A 20,469-nucleotide genomic window follows, 5' to 3' on the forward strand; every position below is an offset into this window, starting at 1 on the left:
TTTGGATTTATAATCGGAAGACAAAGACAACAGTAAAAGAGTGTACTTATTAATTTTAAGTCCTTAAATGTTTATATTGTTTGTTTTTTTGTCCTCTATTCCAGGTATATCCTTGATTACCTACGAAATCTCAAACTTGTGCTCCCTGAGAACTTCCATGAAAAAGATCGATTGCGCCAGGAGGCCGAATTTTTCCAGCTTCCGAATTTAGTCAAAATCATCAACGCTTACACGTCACGTCATCTGCACCCACCGCTTCCCACTTTGGTGGCCTCGAAGGACCCGCAGACTGGAGCTTCCACACACCTGTCTCCAGTTCAGCCAGCTTCCACCTCGAAGCCCCCTGCTTCACCCCCCGCGGACTCTGTGTCGCCCACGGCAGAACCCATGGTCAACAACATCAATTCCTCCCCGTCCCCCATCAGCGAGCGAGCCAGCGGGTTCATCACCGTGGGGTACCGGGGAACCTTCGCTTTCGGACGAGACGGTCTAGCAGACGTGAAGTTCCGGAAGCTGAGCCGCATTATCGTCTGCGGGAAAGTCTCGCTCTGCCGGGAAGTTTTCAAGGACACGCTGAACGAGAGCCGTGACCCTGATCGCGGGGAGTTTGACCGCTACACTAGTAGATTTTTTCTGAAGCATTCATTTCTGGAACAGGCCTTCGACATGCTTCAGGAGGAAGGCTTTATTATGGTTGGCAGTTGTGGCTCTGGAACCAATAGCGCAGGAGAAGTCAAGCCAGGACTAGACACAGAAGAGTCAAAGTGGCAACACTACAATGAGTTTATATTTGAACGCCGTTGAGACGTGACATTAAAACAGGAACTCAATGAAGCCTTATTTAACTTTCTTCGACACTCTGGTGCGCCTCGACACTTCTATCTGGTGCCAACGTTTGTCAGAAGATCTACAAAAATTAATAATACTGATTACAGACTACGCCCATGATCTAAAGGATAAGTGTATGAACAGGATAAGATTATGAGCTGGATAAGTATATTAGCTACGACTCGACTGCGCTGACATCAAAGAGTTGTAACTTTTTAAACAGTAACCAAACGTTAATTTCATATCTTTGTGAACACTTTGTCAGTTCATCGTACAGTTTTAGTTTTGAAATGCTGTTCTGTTGTACCGAATTTGTTCTGTTACGGCATCGTCGAGTCCAATCATTTAGACACCAAGTATCATTTGAAATCTGGCAGACAAATGTATTTTGTGACAGCTGAATGTTTTGAAATCAGTTCACACTGCCTTTCGTATTTTATTGGAAACATTTATTGGATGTGGTTTTGTTAGAGAATGTTCTTCTACCATGATAGATCATCTCACTGATTGAAATACATGTATTTAGGGTATCAATCTTATAACTATGGTTCATGTGTGTTTGAGCGGTCAACGTGCGGCACTTGCTGTGTTTACTCCAGGATGACTGATGCTCTTTTCTCTTTCTCATGATCGTTCACGCCCACAGGGCCCTGACAGCGATACAGAACAAAACACGTCAAACTATTTCTTGAAATTCACTTTTGAATAGAATGTTGACCCACACCAAGCAAACTTGCTTAAAGCTTTATTTATAATTTGTATAGAAAGTATATAAGTTTGAAGTTGTATGTTTTATGCAGAGTTGAGTTTACTATAGCTACTTTTTAAAAAAACTTTTGATCTTAAGTCTTTGTAACTATTTGTGTTGTACTTTGATTTAGTTTAAAACCTATTCGAACCCAACAGTACTTTTGAACATGGATTGTGCTCTAATATTAGGCCCATCGCCTGTGATATATTGTTTTCTTGCTTTCCTTTGAATGTCTAACTCATGAGAATAATTTTGTCGTCTTTTTGTAAATCGTTCACCATTTACCTTTCTGAACCGTTACTCTTGTATCAAATAATTACACAACTTATAAACTAGAGACACACATGATAATTACATAAATGTTTCTTCACTGTCCAGCACTGACGGTATTGCAATTTGAAGTCCCTACGAATGTCTGCTTATAAACCAGCCAATCAGACACCATTGCAATTATTCTTAATTTAGGTAGCTGGTGGCGGTTTTCTTTTTCTTGGATTATTTTTGTTTATTGTACTGAAAAAAAAATTGATTACTCCTCATTAGCTTTAGGGAATGAACAATTAAATATCCGTCCGAAGTCTCGGGAAGAGTTTATTATTTTATGATGCTAGGGATAAAATAACGCGACTGTTAAATCAAAGACTAGTCATAAGTCAGAGACTAATGATGTACAATCCATCTGTTCGGCTTTACTAAAATAGGTTTAGATAGTGTCCGGAAGGCACAAGATTATGAGAGACAGTTATGTCCTTCTTCTAGGCGTAACGTCTGTGTCTGATGTTTGCTATTTAGTTTCCACATCCATTGAATGTTAGATCTTCCTTTTATCCGTACAGCTATACCATTTGGCGGAGCTGAAATACAGAAGTCCTGATAGTTTATCACTATTTCAATTGTCTGACTAAAGTGTACAAATTGCAATTAATTTGTTCGTTGTATCATATACGATTTCCATTACTGTCATGTAGTATACCTACTTTCATTCATTTTTGTTTTTCTTATCTTATTGAGGAAACTATACATTGACAGTTGACATTACTTGCAATGTAAGTGTACCACTAGCTGGGGTGTTTGTTTTTGAGCAGTCCATATAATGTCAACATGACACTTACAAAGAAACGATTTCATGTCTGATTTTGTCCTAGCGTGCAGATGTGCAGCCCTTGTATGATAGATATGTATTTTGTCCTAGCGTGCAGATGTGCAGCCCTTGTATGATAGATATGTATTTTGTCCTAGCGTGCAGATGTGCAGCCCTTGAATGATAGATATGTATTTTGTCCTAGCGTGCAGATGTGCAGCCCTTGTATGATAGATATGTATTTTGTCCTAGCGTGCAGATGTGCAGCCCTTGTATGATAGATATGTATTTTGTCCTAGCGTGCAGATGTGCAGCCCTTGAATGATAGATATGTATTTTGTCCTAGCGTGCAGATGTGCAGCCCTTGAATGATAGATATGTATTTTGTCCTAGCGTGCAGATGTGCAGCCCTTGTATGATAGATATGTATTTTGTCCTAGCGTGCAGATGTGCAGCCCTTGTATGATAGATATGTATTTTGTCCTAGCGTGCAGATGTGCAGCCCTTGAATGATAGATATGTATTTTGTCCTAGCGTGCAGATGTGCAGCCCTTGTATGATAGAGATGTATTTTGTCCTAGCGTGCAGATGTGCAGCCCTTGTATGATAGATATGTATTTTGTCCTAGCGTGCAGATGTGCAGCCCTTGTATGATAGATATGTATTTTGTCCTAGCGTGCAGATGTGCAGCCCTTGAATGATATATATGTATTTTGTCCTAGCGTGCAGTTGTGCAGCCCTTGAATGATAGATATGTATTTTGTCCTAGCGTGCAGATGTGCAGCCCTTGAATGATAGATGTGTATTTGTTTTTATAGAGAGTGATTACGTGTAAGCTATTTCTTTTATTTGGCATGCGTGGTCGAGAGGCTAAGAACGTTTGTACTTGGCTTGGTTTGGCGACCTATGAAGGGGGCTCGAGGTTCGACACCCGACTCGAGCAGAGATGTTTACTGAGCGCCTAAAGGCAGCACGGAATAACCTTCTCCCAGATACCCCCTCCCCCGACTGGTCCACAAATGAGATTGGACCATAGCGCTCTGAGCATGCTATAAGCATGAAAGTAGCGCTATATAAAAGCTTTAATTTAATCTATATTTAAATGTCCAATGTAAAAATGTCCATTCAATTAATACAAAATGTTCCTGAATGTATGCACTACAATACTCTAAACACATTAGGTCTAGACTATTTTAGACCCTCTTTAGGACACGCGAGCAAGCCAACGAGATGCTTGTGAAAAACTGGGGACAAAAAATGAAATCACTTAAGAAGCGAAGGCAACTTTAGAAGGATAGATAGTTAGGGCCAGATCAGCTAACAAATCGTAGTCCCAAATAAGAACAAATTCATTTAGCAACCTTTTATGAATTCGTATCAATCAGATAGCCCTGAAGCATACATTAATAAAATAAATGGGGAAAAAATCAGTAAAAATTGGATATAAGCAATAGAAAAAAATTGAAAAGAAGGTCTGATAACTCAGCTGACACTTTACTTAAGACAGTCTACTTAATCTCCAGGAGTGTGAGTGGTGGATAAAGCTGTGCTGAACTACCAAGATGTCAAATGTAACTAAACATATAAACTTGCTTTAATACCAATAACTAGCGTACATCGTCTGAAGTAAAATCATACAATCTTATATTTAAGATTTAGAGATTTATTTAGGTCAAGATGATCGGCAAAATGAGGCAATGATCTCCCCTCGCCACCCACACACACACACACATCGTTCTATTTTTCTTTTAATAGATTAAATTCCTGAGAAGGCTCTAACATAGAGTGGAGTCTATCATGTCTCCAGATTATTGGACCAGCGGATTATTCGGGCTGAATTTTAAAATGCTGAAATAGTCTTGTAGCACATGTTCTTGAGCGATGGATCAGAGTGTAGTTCCATCAACCGATTTGAGGTTCAAAAAAAACAATTATCTTCCAATTTTATTTCCTAAGGATTTTTTATTATTTTGTCGTTTGAAAATCCCTTTCATGTCCATAGCGATTTGACACAACTTGTAGTACATCATCAGCCCTATAGATCGCAAGGTTTTACTAACTACAAAGCTAGGTAGTCGAAGATGCACGAATGTCTTGAGTTCGAATCCCCAGTGAAGTTTCCGCGAGTCATTTAATGACGTTAGTCCATGGGTCATTGTGTTGCGTAACACCCTAGGTAACTTTTAGTCAGAGATTGCTCTAAGATTATATAAAAGTAAAGTTCCTCGTTCATCCCTTGTGATCTATAGGGCAGATGATGCAATGGTTATCTGTTTCTGTGGCCTATAGTTAACGATGGTGTCATGTGGCCAGCACAACGACCAACCGCCTTTACTTTTCACCAACTAACGTCAGGTACCCATTAGAGCTTGGTGGACTCAGAGGCGCCCAAAGATCCAGAAATTAAAAAATCCAAGTCTTCACCAAGATTTGAACCCAGGACCACCGGTTATGAAGCCAAGCGCTTTACCACTCAGCCACCACTCCACCCAGAAAAATGACATAATGATAAAAATGTATACCCTCACAAATGTATGCCCTCACAAATGTATGCCCTCACAAATGTATGCCCTCACAAATACCGTAGATAGATTTTATGAATACGATTGGACACATTTGATAATACCTTACAATATGTCAACTTATATTATTGAATGTCAAGAATTTTGGCACATTTAGAACCATTTTTTGTTTGCTGGCATGCTATCCATCGTATGAGAGAACTCTCGCTGATTTATTTGGGGAAGTTTTCATGACTTCATTTCTATTCTCTCTAGACTTAAAGTGTTCACTATTACCTTGCTGCTAATGATATAAATGTTAGAAGGCATAATTTTCAACCAATTTGAATGTGTGTGTGTGTGTTTCAATTTTGCAACATCACTTTATAACTTGTAACCAATACAACTTCAAGCATAACAACAATGCAATAGTAATGTTTAAAATAAATCTGAGAAAATAACATGTCCATCCGCCATCCACAAATCTGAGTGTTAACATTTCTGTAGCTTGAAAACTAAAATAAAACTAATTCGTAAAAGTCATGCATGCTAAACTAATTAGATTTCCAGTAAAAACAAGTTCTTTTCAACCGCCTTTCAGGTCTTCAAACTATGGAATATTGTAAACTGTTACTTTTTTAATAGAATTTTAATGATTTTAGATAATTAAAAAAAAAGAGACCTAGCTTCGTGTATGTGAAGTTCATTTTGTTATTGAATCGAATCTATTTCTCTTTTTCAAATTGAATCATAAATATTTAGTATCATTAAATGGTTAATAACATGTCTACGAAACGTGCCAAGCTTACTTGAATGTCAATTGAACTGTATAATAATAACATGTAGGATTTGTGGTTTCAAAGTTCACTGTGACACCAGAGCGTGTTGTGTTTTTATTTTATTTGCTTTCATAATGAAATGTTTGCACAAGTTTGTCTGATTCTATTTACTTAAATCAATGTCTAGCGTACACTGGTCGTGTAGTGTATGGACAAGATATCTGCTGCATTATTGTTTTTATATTAACACGAGATCAAAGATGTTCCGCAAAAGATGCTGTTTTTACATTTGTATATTTTGTGTTTTTTTACAGTTAGTTTTACCTTTTCCTTTATCCTTATTAAAAAAAAAATAAATGTTTAGAATTTTTCTTTTTCAGTTTAAATAAGTCTCAGAAAAATATTGGCATTGTCTTAATTTTTTCAATGGCATTTTACAAAATGTAAATTTTTTATTCTTCTTTTGTTCGATTGGAAAGGTAGCCGTAACGACAATAAATCTTGCATCATTTATGAAAACATTTACCGGATCAACATGTAACACTTTGAGAAATACCACAGAATACTCGGATACATGTACACTAAAGTTTGTGTAACATTAAAATCTGAAACCCCTAACTTTATGAGAATCTTTGAAAAGCTTTGTCAATCAAATTTACTTCATAGTAGAGTCAAGACATATCATAGCTGACCCAACGCTAATTTGTAGAGGTAAATACATAAGGCTTCTTCTTCTCGGAAGACAATGGATGCGCTCAGATGAGTCACTGGCTTTGGTTTCGTCTTGAGACGGGGCAGAATCTGGAGAAAGTGATCAAGCCAATTCTGGAGCGGCAGAGTTTGCCACAGTTCGTGCATGTATATTCATCTGTCCTAGGGTAGCTGACAGTACAGGTACATGCTACCATTGTAAACTAGTCAACTAAATTTGGTTTGTTAAACGTCTTATGTGGCAGCCAAAGTTTCAAGTGACTGAGAGTTTACAAAGATCTCAAACATAAGAGTGGAGACAGTCACGTTTTGTTCTAGGACAATCTTAAAGTCTTTTACTTGTACAGTGAGCAGAAAGGTATCAGACAGACAATCTTAAGTCTTACTTATGCAGTGAGCAGAAAGGTATCAGACATTAAAATCTGTATGTGTGGTTATGTAGTCACCTCTAGACTTCAACAGTCTTGTTGTAATTGAGAAAACAAAATATAGAGCTAAAACTGAGACTGAAAAGTAACAAGGAATGGACCTCATTCACCAATCGTAAACAAACAACATTTTGCCACTTGGTTCTCTATATCTTCTATACAAATTACGCAATCCGTAAAGGCTGACACGTGATACGTAATTTTCATTGTTTTATCAATATTACCACGTGGCTAAATGTTGTTTGTTTACCAAAGGTGAATGAGGTCCATATTTCATTCCGTAGGGTGTCTAGAAAAAGTTAATTGCATTGAATGAGAAAACAAATGTTGATACAAACTCGGGGTTTTAGTTTTTTATTATTTGTAAATGGACTCTCTACACCAAACTCTTGTTAACTAGCATGGCGGAGATAAGTAGCAAGCTTATTGGTGTATCCGGTGAAGGGAAGTGTTAACAAGTTTTGTGTTTTTATAAGGTATAGAAAAAAAAAAGTTGATCAAAATGTTCTGAACTCTTCCGTTTTTATCACAAAATAATTTCAATATGAGGGAAATAGTAGACTTTTATTCTGTGGGATTAAACTTAAATTAAAACTAACAATTTTCAGTAATAATGAAGATTCGATACATACGATCAACTGCACAGCATAGTAAATACTCAAATATTATTTAAATTCTTTTTATAAATTTGATTGTTCTGGGGTAGAGGATCCTTATATCATTTTTCTGTCACTGGTGGTTTCAATAGTTAGGTAGTATGTCTTTGATATTAAATAGTATTTCTATTACTGTTATTATATTTTTAGGTTAATCACTTTTCAATTGTTTATGATTTAATACTTGTGAATTATGAGAACTTACTAATAAAAAAACTATATTAAAAAAAAGCCCACAAAAGAGGCAAAAGGGCCCATAAAAGAGGCATATAAAGCCCAAAAACTTTAACTCTAGAATATTTTTGGCTCTGCTTTGGTTTCTGCTAATATTTAATAATGAAAGTGTTAAGGGACTAAACATTGGGGGAGGGGAGGGCTGTGGTTGTTTTACTGTAATAGCTTCATTAGTTTTGTGTTCACGTTATTTGTCTGTCCCAATTCGTTTATAAAAGTTTGAACAATTTCATTTTTTTTTTGTTCAATACTTTAATAAAGGCGTCTGACTTATGGAGGATTGTGACATTGGAATCAATTATTTTGCAATAAACCCATGTGTAAATAACACAAATAAACTGTTTCTTTTTTCTTTTTTTTTTATGTACACTCACTTGTGTGACGTCTATATGTACATTTCACAGCTTAGCATTTATATATGATAAGATGAATTGTACACAAGTCACATTATAAGAGACATGTACAGAAATCACATAATAGGAGATATTGTACACAAGTCACATTATAGGAGACATGTACAGAAATCACATAATAGGAGATATTGTACACAAGTCACATTATAGGAGATATTGTACACAAGTCACATTATAGGAGACATGTACAGAAATCACATAATAGGAGATATTGTACACAAGTCACATTATAGGAGACATGTACAGAAATCACATAATAGGAGATATTGTACACAAGTCACCAAGTAACATTATAAGATGCATTTTAGACTTTAACTTTAATGTCAGAATAATTGGTGTCTTAGTCATTCCCCAGTTCCTATCAAAGTACATGGCCTCGTTGTATATCTCATTACCTGACAAAACTGCTTTCAACTTTTTAAATTACTATTTTAGCATGTAGACCTGGTATTCAGTCAGAAGATTTAAAATAATCTCACAAGGGTTATTCTGGAATGTTCGTACAGCATTTATTCTTTCTAAAAAGGATGAATCGAGAACAGCATAGACTCAAATAAGTAACACAATCATCTCAATTCTATATCGAATATTTTACAAAAAAAAATGTTAATACAATTTTAATGTCGAAAAAACTTTATAAGAAAACAAAAAAATGTAGTGTTCAAACGAAAATTTCAATATTGTAAATTGGAATACAAGTGATATCTAGTAATTTAAAAAAAAAATCAATCGAAAAATTCACCTGCCAACATTAAGCTTTGAGTAAAACGTGAAAAGAAGCAAGAAAATTATTTTTAAAAAACTTTAAAAAAAAAAAAAAAGACAATGCCTTTTTTGTAAAACTTACACATCGATTACTTTGTTCTTTATAACTAATGAAGGTTAAATAAAAAGGAGAATTGTGCACTCCGACGCATTCTCTCCCCCTTTCCCCACCGAGAAAGAATCATGTTTAAGCAAATGCTAGAATATGCATCCTCTGTTTGGGATACCTCAACTCAAGAAAACATAAAGAAACTTTGAACAAATACAAAATAGAGCAGTGAGATTTATAACAAACGAATATTCCAATTTGATTAGAGTAACACCAAACGTGGAGACACTTTAGGACAGAAGAATAAAAAGTCAAGTAGCTCTAATACATAAAACACCAAACCAGAACTTACAAATAGAAAAACAAAACCTAATGACATACTCAGAAAGTCACAAAGATAGAGACACATTTCTTAGTCCATACGCTAGAACCAATGCGTACAAGTGCTCCTTCTTCCCTAGTGCCTTTAGAGAATAGAATGGGTTGCCTGAATCAGCCAGGAAAATCAAAGACTTAGCAGAGTTTAATGACTAGATTGACACATGATATGCGTAGGATGTAATTGTCTTCTTTTTGAAGTAACGTCTGTAAAATGTAAGATAATATGTTTTAATCTACTAGACTTTATAATGTTCTAATGATAAATAAGTCTATAAATCTAAACTGAGAAGACAGTGCCCAAAATGTCCCTGAACATTAATTTATTAAACTCTTTAATGAACAGGGTCTACATGCGGTAATACTCGAAGACGTAGCCTGTTCGAAATAAATTTTTTTCTTGTCCTCTAGACAAATTTAAATTAATCATTTTATACTTTGAAAACTTATAACAGTCAAACTATACCGCACCAGACTGTAAAACATTACTGAATAGCTCGTTTCTTCCAAGAATGACCTTTTTGTTGTAAAACTATTTGAAATATCAGGTTGATTGGATTTTTATTTTAATTGTATAAAGGCTGGATGGTTGGAAGGCTGGATGGTTGGAAGACTGGATGGTTGGAAGGCTGGATGGTTGGAAGACTGGATGGTTGGAAGGCTGGATGGTTGGAAGGCTGGTTGGTTAAATTGTTGCAAGGCAAACAAATTGCTGTCGGTAAAATGGTTGGAAAGCTGGCTAGAAGACCGTTTTCTGAGACGGTTGAAAGGTTGCTTGGTTGGAATACTAGTTGATAGATGTTTAATAGACAGAATAGAAACCTGGTTAGTTGAACAGTTGGAAGGCTGGTTGGTTGGCTAGTGGGTTGGTTGTTTAGCTGAAAGCTGGTTGATTGGTTGTAAGGTTTGTTGGATGAATGATTGCTTGGTAAGATAGCTTTTTTTTTTTTAGCTTTATGCTTTTTGTTAGAAAGCTTTAAGTTTTAAAAAAAAGCGTGTAAAGCCAAGACTGTCTATTGTAGACTCTCAGTGTCTACTAGTGGTATCTCCAGGGAGGTTTCAGATATCTCCATGTTGACAGGGAGGAGTAAATGGACGGGCTGGATTGAACGAGTAGTGAGAAACAGATTGGGAAAAGAAGACAGAATGAAAAGAGAGACTTGTATAAGGGGGGGGGGGGGCGGACGAACTTTAGTATAGGATTCACACAATTTGTATACGAATTTATTACTTATGTTAAAAATATATACTAAATATTTATATTTCAACCTATTTTTAGATTATTTCGAGTGGGGGGGGGGCGGTCGAATTATTGGTAGAAATCACAGCCTGCTAACAAAATCAATTAAATATCTATATCCTTGTAACTTGTTATTGATATTTTAACCGATCTTTATATTATGTCGTTCCCTGTTTGCCGATTGGTGTGGGGGGGGGGGGGGGACGAATACCTCTTCTGCCCTTCCCACCTAAACCCTTTAAGTGGGGGGGGGCGGTCCGTTTTTATGGAGAAATCATAGTTTGTGAACAAAATTAGTTGAATTAATATATACATTTTATATTATGTCGCTCCCTTTCTGCTATTTTGGCCGATTCGGTGGGGTGAGGGGGGGGGGGGCCATTGCATGTACTTCCCTCCCCAGTCTAGCCCGCTGAGTGCTGGGGGGGCGGTCCTATTTTTGTGGAGAATCATAGTTTGTGAATAAAATTAGTTGAATATCTATATAATATAAACTACGTATTGATATGTGACCCATTGTAAATATGTCGTACCACACTCTAATCTCAAATTGTATCATTAGTAAATTTAAATGAAAAAGGGTTGTACCAGGTGGGAGGGGCGATACATGCAATCGCATTTCCCCCATCGGACAAATCAATACTTTTTCTTTTGTATTATAGTTAAGCAATTACAAAATTTAAAAAATCTGTCACTAATATAATTTATATATACTATAAATTAAATTCTTATATCGAGTCGCCCCATACCTATTCTTTAATGCCAAATGCAATTTTTAGCAGAAATTAGTAAAGGAGCGAGGATTAATCGTTTTCACTCTACCGCCATTCCCATTTCCAGACAGAGTTTTTGTGATTTCACATGAAGTTATCATAAGTATTTTAAGAAAGACTTTGCATTGGAAATGTTAGAATTCAAACGAAATTTTTCAGTATAAAAGTCATGATTAAGATGAGTTCTAAACTCAAATAACGTTTTCATAGTCGCCTTTTCCCAACCTTTACTCAATCTGATATTTTTCTAGCTAAATAAATTTGGGACTATTACTCACAATTTATACTAGGGTTTTCTTGAATACTATTTATCGAATAAGTTTTTTTTCGGCGGCGATCCTCAAAGCAAAAATCTAAATTCGTGGGGTATCCTATCTTTTCAAGGAACAAATCGGTTTTATTTGCAATGTATTATGGGCCTATAAATTCAAATTAGAATATTTTTCAAGTACAACATTATTCGAAAGGTCGTTTTTTAATAGTATGAAAAATGAGCTTCAGGTCAGGAGAATGCGTTTCTGCAGTGAAGAATGCAAGAAAACGCTTTTGGCGTCGGGGCTTCGCCCCGAACTCCATTGATGAATAATGAGCTGTACTTGTCAGGAGAATGCGTTTCTGCATTGAAAAAAGCAAGAAAACGCTTTTGGCGTCGGGGCTTCGCCCCGAACTACATTGTGAAGAATGAGCTGTACTTGTCAGGAGAATGCGATTCTGCAGTGAAAAAAGCAAGAAAACGCTTTTGGCGTCGGGGCTTTGCCCCGAACTACATTGTGAAGAATGAGCTGTACTTGTCAGGAGAATGCGTATCTGCAGTCAAAAAAGCAAGAAAACGCTCATGGCGTCGGGGCTTCGCCCCGAACTGCATTGTGAAGAATGAGCTGTACTTGTCAGGAGAATGCGATTCTGCAGTGAAAAAAAGCAAGAAAAAGCTTTTTATTCTCATATTTTTATATATATATATATATATATATATATATATATATATATATATATATATATATATATATATAAATGTGTGTGCGTGCGTGTGTGTGTGTGTGCGTGCGCGCGCGCGCTGTATACACGTTTATGCGTAGGGTTAGGGTTTACTGGGCGTTAGGGTTAGGGTTTGGAAAAAAATCGCCCCCCCCCCACTCCAAAGTTCTGGATCCGCTAGTGTTTGCAGACGATGCATAATATATAGAACAATAAAAACAACACAAGACACAGATATTTTACAAAGAGAATTAAATGAATTACAGAAATGGGAATCAAATTGGAGCATGTCTTTCCACCCACAAAAATGTCAGTTGTTAATAGTAACAAAAAAAACTAAAACAAATTAATTCCACTTATCTTATTCATGGCAAACCAGTAACACAGACTAAAAACGCAAAATACCTAGGTGTTATAATAAATGAAAAACTGTCATGGAATCCACATATTGATAAAACTATTAAAAAAATCAAACAAAGCATTAGGGTTTATTAAACGAAATTTATATAAATCAAATGAGAACATAAAACTAAAATGTTATTTAACCTTGGTTAGGCCAATAATAGAATATGCATCCTCCGTTTGGGACCCCTCAACTCACGAAAACATTAAGAAACTGGAACAGACACAAAAAAGAGCAGTGAGATTCATAACAAACGAATATTCACATTTAACCAGAGTAACACCTTTAGTAAAATCACTAAATTTAGAAAGCCTTCAGGACAGAAGACTCAAAAGTAAAGTAGCAATTATACTTAAAACACTGAACCATAATCTTCAAATACAAAAACAAAATTTAATAAAATACTCTGAAAGACACAAAGATAAAGGCACATTCCTCCTCCCATATGCTAGGACAAATTTCTACAAATACTCCTTCTTCCCTAGTGCTATTAGAGCATGGAATGGGTTGCCTGAGCTAGCCAGGAAAACCAGTGACTTGGCAGAATTAAGTCATTGGTTAATATGCATGACTACATGCATGACGCGTAGGACGTAATCATCTTCTTTTTTGAAGTAACGTCTGTATTATATAAGATAAGAAAGATTATATAAGTCTAGGTCTAGATCCACTGGCGGATCCAGAACTTTGGAGTGGGGGGGGCGATTTTTTTCCAAACCCTAACCCTAAGGCCCAGTAAACCCTAACCCTGTGCATAAACGTGCGTACAGCATATATATATATATATATATTTATATATATATATATATATATATATATATATATTTATTTATTTATTTATTTTTATATATATATATATATATATATATATATATATATATATATATATATATATATATATATATATATATATATATATATATGAGAATAAAATAAGACTGTTTCTCAATCTTCGGCGAAAAAAACAGAAAAAAACAGTCTCTCTTGCAAGCTTGGGGGTCTGGGAGAGCGCTGTAAGCTTCTTCAGTGGGGTTCGGGGCGGAGCCCCGACGCCCAAAAGCGTTTTCTTGCATTTTTCTCTGCAGAAACGCATTCTTCTGACATCTACAGCTCATTATTTATCAATGGGGTTCGGGGCGAAGCCCCGACGCCAAAATCGTTTTCTTGCATTTTTCACGGCTGAAACGCATTCTCCTGACATCTATAGCTCATTACTTATTAGTGGTGTTCGGGGCGAAGCCCCGACGCCAAAAGCGTTTTCTTGCATTTTCAAGGCTGAAACGCATTCTCTTGACATCTACAGCTCATTACTTATTAGTGGTGTTCGGGGCGAAGCCCCGACGCAAAAAGCGTTTTCTTGCATTTTTTCACTGCAGAAACGCTTTCTTCTGACATCTACAGCTCATTATTTATCAATGGGGTTCGGGGCGAAGCCCCGACGCCAAAAGCGTTTTCTTGCATTTTCACGGCTGAAACGCATTCTCCTGACATCTACAGCTAATTACTTATTAGTGGTGTTCGGGGCGAAGCACCGACGCCAAAATAGTTTTCTTGCATTTCTCACTGCAGAAACGCATTCTCCTGACATCTACAGCTCATTATTTATTAGTGCTTCGCCCCGTACCCAAAAGTGTTTTCTTGCATTCTTCACTGCAGTAACGCATTCTCCTGACCTACAGCTCATTATTCATTCTATTATAAAGGACCGTTTGAATAATGAGAAAAATATTCTAATATGAATTTATAGTCCCTTAATACTTTGCAAATAAAACCGATTTGTTCTTTGAAAAGATTAGATACCCCACATATTTAGATTAAGGTTTTGAGGATCGCCGCCGAAAAAAAAAATATTCGATTAATAATATTCAATAAAATTCTAGCATAAATTGTGAGTTATAGTCCTAAATTTATTTAACTAGAAAAATATGAGATAGAGTAAAGGTTGGAAAAAGTCGATTAGGAAAAGATTATCTGGCTTTTGAACTCATCTCAACCGTGACTTATATTGAAAAATTTCGTTTGAAAAAGTCTTTCTTAAAATAGTTATGATAAATTCATGTCAAATTACACAAACTCTGTCCGGAAAGGGGAAGGGCGATAAAATGAAAACGATTAATTCTCGTTCCTTTTTATATTTTCTGCTGTTGATTGCATTTTGCATTAAAGAATAGGGGTTGGGCGAGTCGATATAAGAATTTACTTTATAGCATATATAAATTGTATTAGTGACATTTTTTTAATTTTGTAGTTTCTTACTATAATACAAAAAGAAAAAGTATTGATTTGTCCGATGGGGGGAAGGTGATAGCATGTATCGCACTTCCACCTGTTTATATTTTGTTCACATACTATGATTTCTCCATAAAAGTAGGACCGCCCCCCCCCCACTCGAAGGGTTTAGGTGGATAGGGCAGTGGAGGTATTCGCTCTTCCCCTTCCAATCGGCCAACAGGTGAACGAAATTATATAAAGACCGTTTAAAATACCAATAACAAGTTTTAATCATATAGATATTTAATTGACTCTGTTAGCAAGCTGTGATTTCTACAAATAAATAGGACCGGCCCCCCCCCCACTTGAAAGTTTATGGTGGGGGGGGGGGGCGGATTGATACCATCGCCCCCTCCCGACCCTACCAAATCGGCCAAAATACTAGAAGGGGGGGCGAAATAATCTAAAAATAGGTTGAAATATAAATAATTAGTATATATTATTAAAATAAGTAATAAATTCGCATACAAATTGTGTGAATTCTATACTATAATTCGTCCGCCCCCCCCTTCGGGGGGGGGGGTCGGCCGAGTGGGGGGGGGCGATCGCCCCTACCGCCCCCCCCCTGGATTCGCCAGTGTCTAGATCTAGATCTAAGTCTTGATCTAGAAATATATCTAAGTCTATATCCAGATCTAAGTCTAGGTCTAGATCTAGATATAGAATCTTGATATAGAATCTATTATATATAGTGTTAGATCTAAGTCTATATCTAGATCTAAGTCTATATCCAGATCTAAGTTTAGGTCTAGATCTAGATATAGAATCTTGATATAGAATCTACTATATATAGTGTTAGATCTAAGTCTATATCTAGATCTAAGTCTAGATCTAGATATAGAATCTTGATATAGAATTTTGATATAGAATCTACTATATCTAGACTAGAAATCGTATGAATTTTACCTTTAAATTACTAGACCTAGGCCAATGTTAAGATTATGAATAGTATGCCTTTTGTTACCGGGTAATGGTGTACTATGACTTTGCTATTCGTATCTGATTCATTTCTTAATCTGATACTATTGTTTACATAATAAATAAATCTGCACCCCTAAGCTGTTTTAAAAAAAACAACAACATTTGCATCAGTATTCTATTCAATGAGTTAGTTAATAAATGGAAAATATATTTTATAATGATCCATTGACACTTTTACCATTGTGACCCTAGATGTAATTTTTTTGAACCAATGCGCGAATCTATAAATGCTGCTTTAGTTATTAATGAAGAAGTCCATGACCTTTGAAAAAAAAGTTACCTCCCCTGAAGTTTTTCATTGATAAGTGGTGTAATTTTTTGAAAAATTTGCTTGCATATATAATTTTAAAAATTAGATTGTTCACTTTCGGAAAAGAAAAAAGTAGCCGTTGCATCAGAACTTTGAATGCTCTAAATTATCATGATTTCCGATTTCCATTTTCTCTTATAGTTTCTGAGATCTAAACTGGACGGACGGACAGACGGTCAGAGAGGCCACACAATACTAATAGCGTCTTCTCCCCTTTCGGGGGCCACTAAAATCGATTACTCAAAATATCAGTTTTAGTTTAGGCCTATTATTAGTGAGATGTGTGGTGTAAAATATTTATATCTTAGAGATATAACGAGAAAATAAAAGAACAACTTTAAAAGCGTTACCAAAGTTTAATATTTTTTGAGCGGCGAAGAATGGATAATTTACTACTAGGTTTGTGGTTAAAAAACAGAACCATGTGATTGTCACAAGAGTTGAGCCGAAGGATCTTTGAACTCTAGTCGTGTAAGCCTGATTGAACAAACCGCTCTGTCGGGAAGAGATCCAAGTCAATGTCTATATAAAACATTGCTATTTCCAATGTGTCGGGTACTCAGGTCGAATGGACTAGAATACATGGCCGAAGGCCGATCACACCGGAAACCCCTGCCATTTTCCTATGTTTTACCACAAAAGCCAAGCAGAACTCGCCATTAGCATAACGGTCGCTCCAGGAATGGCTCCTGGAAGCTCTTTTACAACTCTGCACTGTGTACTCGGAAAGCTTTCCCTTTAAACTCTTCCACGAGAGTGTTGTGTTGCTATTCAATTCGTGTACTCACTTCCTGTAGCGATCGTTGCCTCCCAAGGTAGAGTAGAACCGTCGAGACAACAGGAACGCATGCCACGCGACAAGGCAGCCAACCACAAAGTTCACAGACTGCAAATGCGCAATGCTGAATAACAGACCAAAAAAAATCCAGTCAATGGATTATAAAGAAAGTCAAAACTATGACGTATTTTACAAGAATTTTTTAGCTGTTTTTTTTTAGATTGAGAATATAAACCCCGACAGGAAATGAGTTTTTACTTGATATCCGATTTTACTAAGTAAGTAAATGAAAACTAAAAATTTTTTTTCCTGTGACAAATCGAAAAAAATTAAAATCGTATTTACTGTATTTATTTAATCTTTGTTTCAGAAAAATTGACATAACACAAAAATCTTTATATTATTATTTTTTAGCGGCCCCCGTAAGGGGAAAGCCGCTAATAGGTTTGTGCAAAATGTCCGTCTGTCCGTCTGTCACACTCAGATCTCGAACACTTACAAGAGAAATGAAAAATATTTTTTCACCATGCGATGCAGCTTGAAAAGTTTAGGTGCAACGGCTACTTTTGGTTTTCTAAAAGCAAACCGTTTAATTTATAAAATTAATTATGCAAGCGATTTTTTCATAAAAATACATCAATTATGAAAATTAGATTTACCATAGCCTTGTGGAGAGATTTTTAAACCATACTTTGGTGTTAGGAAGCTGTTTTCCTTAAAATTCTGAACATTATATTAACACAAACTCTCTTTGTAATCTTGTTGTTTAATGAAATACCAAAAAATAAAATATTTTTTAAAAGGACTTTTGTTTACTCTACCAACCAATTTACACTCGATAACAGGCAATGGGGCTCAAATTATTAATCGTAAGACTAAAAAAATGTACAATTTAAAAATAAGGTACACCAACTTAGTTGAGTCTTTGACACATCCATATGCATAATAGGAACAAGTAAAATATTTAAACAAGATGGAAACACAAACTCAAAATCGGCCCCCGAATTGGTCCACCGAAGCAGGTAAAAATGCAGGTTTCAATATTTTCAGAATGAATATCAAAATGAAATTCTGTCAAAGACAAATGACAGAGAAGAATGGAGAAAGAAGCTTGACAGATCTTGTGTGGTGCCCCAATGGTTCAGCAGACCAAGAGATAGGTGAAAGTGAACATTACGTTAGATATGAACAAGTCTTGACTGATGTCTTATAATGATTATCTAATTGTTTTGTATAGGGTCAATCTCTTATTCAAAGCCTCAAGAAAAAAAAACATTTTCAAAAAAATAAAAAATCCTTTAGTTAAGTGTTCCATAGTAATAGTAAGACGTTGCCGTTCAAGGATAATATGAAAAACGACTTATTAATTGTTTTAAATTATGTTCCACTTATATGTAGGCCTATACTAAATCGATTTTTTTCTCTTTAAAAAAAAGTAACCATTTTTATTTTGTAAATGTAGTAGTTAGTATGACAGAACTTATTTAACTTAGCATTACAATAGTGAAAAACATTTTTAACAAGAAATCTAAAACCATTTACATAAATGTGCTTAAAATATGGCTAAAAGCTATATCTCCTACTAAATAGCATCCAGTGTTGTTTTTTTTTATTATTAATAGTAAATAGTTGTAAATATGGTGTATTTTTATGAAAATTGATTGATTTTGAAAATTAGATTTTTCGCTTTCAGAAAAGAAAAACGTAGCGTTGCATCAGAACTTTTGAATGGTCTAAATATTATGATGTCGGATTTTCAATATCTTTTCTAGTTGACGAGATCTAAATGGGACGGACTGACGGACAGACAGATTATGAGAGGCACCAACGTCTCTTCTCCTTTCGGAGGCCGCTAAAAATACTTTAAATAAAGACACAAAGCTTATATTTAGTGAAATTTGAATCAATTATTTTGAACCAATCACGTAATTAATTTTAAATAGAGTTAGGCTAAAACAAATTGTGCTATTGGAGATATTTGTATGAATTATTTTTGTTTATCGCAACTTCCATGCTCAGTGCGCTATAGTCCATTAACTTCTGTATAGGAGAGGGTATCTGGGAGTAGGCTCCCCTGCTGCCTTTTTGAACAGCTATTTTGTTTTTTAAGGTGGCGAAGTCAGAATTCCAACTTGAGGTTTCGCGATTCTCTGATGGAAGGCTCTGATGGAAGGCTCTGATGGAAGGCTCTGATGGAAGGCTCTGATGGAAGGCTGAAGTGTTTTGCCCGTGAGCTTTTCAAAATCTTAAAAACAGAAAATTTTATAGTCTATTGTTTTTTTGTTTGTTTTTTTTTCGAATTTGATGGTATCACAACAACAAATGTAAAAACTTTGTTCAGAAATTGTTCATAGTTCTTGCGTTCATTTGCTTGTCCTATTTTCCCGCTCTAGACACGTGAAAGTCCGCATACATCCCACATGGGCTTACATCTCACACGAAATGCATGATCTTTGGAGTTTTGAAGGTCAGTGTCTTTATTTACTTGCAAAGCCCAACATTTCTGGGACACATACACCCACAGTAGTTTTTATAGAGGGTGTGTTGTCAGTACTCAGTCATTTTTAAACTATGGGGGAGGCTTGTCCATTGTTAATTAAAACATTTTAAGCGAACGACCCAGTTCTCTACAAAAGGGTAAGTATTTTATCTATATAAAACACAATTGATTAATTTCAACTAACTGATTATTTTAGTGTATAACTTTTTATTGATTAATGACAATGAATAATTGTACAAAGTTTCAACTTGATCCAAGAATGGGAAGTGGGAGAAATAGCGTCTAAAACATGTCACTCAGACAGACGAAGTCAGTTAATATCAGCTCTGTAAAACAAGAACATACACGATCTTTTTATATTAGAACTACAGGAGTCCGTATTGAAAATGACTTTCGATTTTGTTTTCCGTATATAGATATATCTATATTATAATTTACTAATATAATTTTATTGGACCAAAGCGGACTTGTTTCGCTCATTGACATCAAAGTTTACAATGTATACAAAATGCCTCAATTGCTGATAAGGCGAATATGTGATAATTTACGTTCAACCAAATTAGCGAGGAGATTTTCTGTTTTGTTTGAATCTTTGCTTTGTTTAGTGACATGTGTAAGTTGGTTTTAGTGGATGACATGAGTTAGATGTTTGCAAGTAAATCGA

General features: G+C 35.7%; 1 protein-coding gene across 2 annotated transcripts in view; it reads left to right on the plus strand.

Moving 5' to 3' along the window:
* LOC106070808 (BTB/POZ domain-containing protein KCTD12-like) overlaps positions 1-8,307 on the plus strand; it is a 134,356-nt gene extending 126,049 nt beyond the window's left edge. For both annotated transcript variants that reach the window (XM_056038189.1, XM_056038188.1), the window contains exon 4: positions 105-8,307. In XM_056038189.1, the coding sequence (XP_055894164.1) occupies positions 105-804 (700 nt within the window). In that variant the 3' untranslated portion in view covers positions 805-8,307. The remainder of the gene's footprint in view (positions 1-104) is intronic.
* The last annotated feature ends 12,162 nt before the right edge of the window (positions 8,308-20,469 follow it).

The sequence above is a fragment of the Biomphalaria glabrata genome, chromosome 8 (assembly GCF_947242115.1).
Source record: "Biomphalaria glabrata chromosome 8, xgBioGlab47.1, whole genome shotgun sequence".
In the NCBI taxonomy this organism is placed as follows: Eukaryota; Metazoa; Mollusca; class Gastropoda; family Planorbidae; genus Biomphalaria; species Biomphalaria glabrata.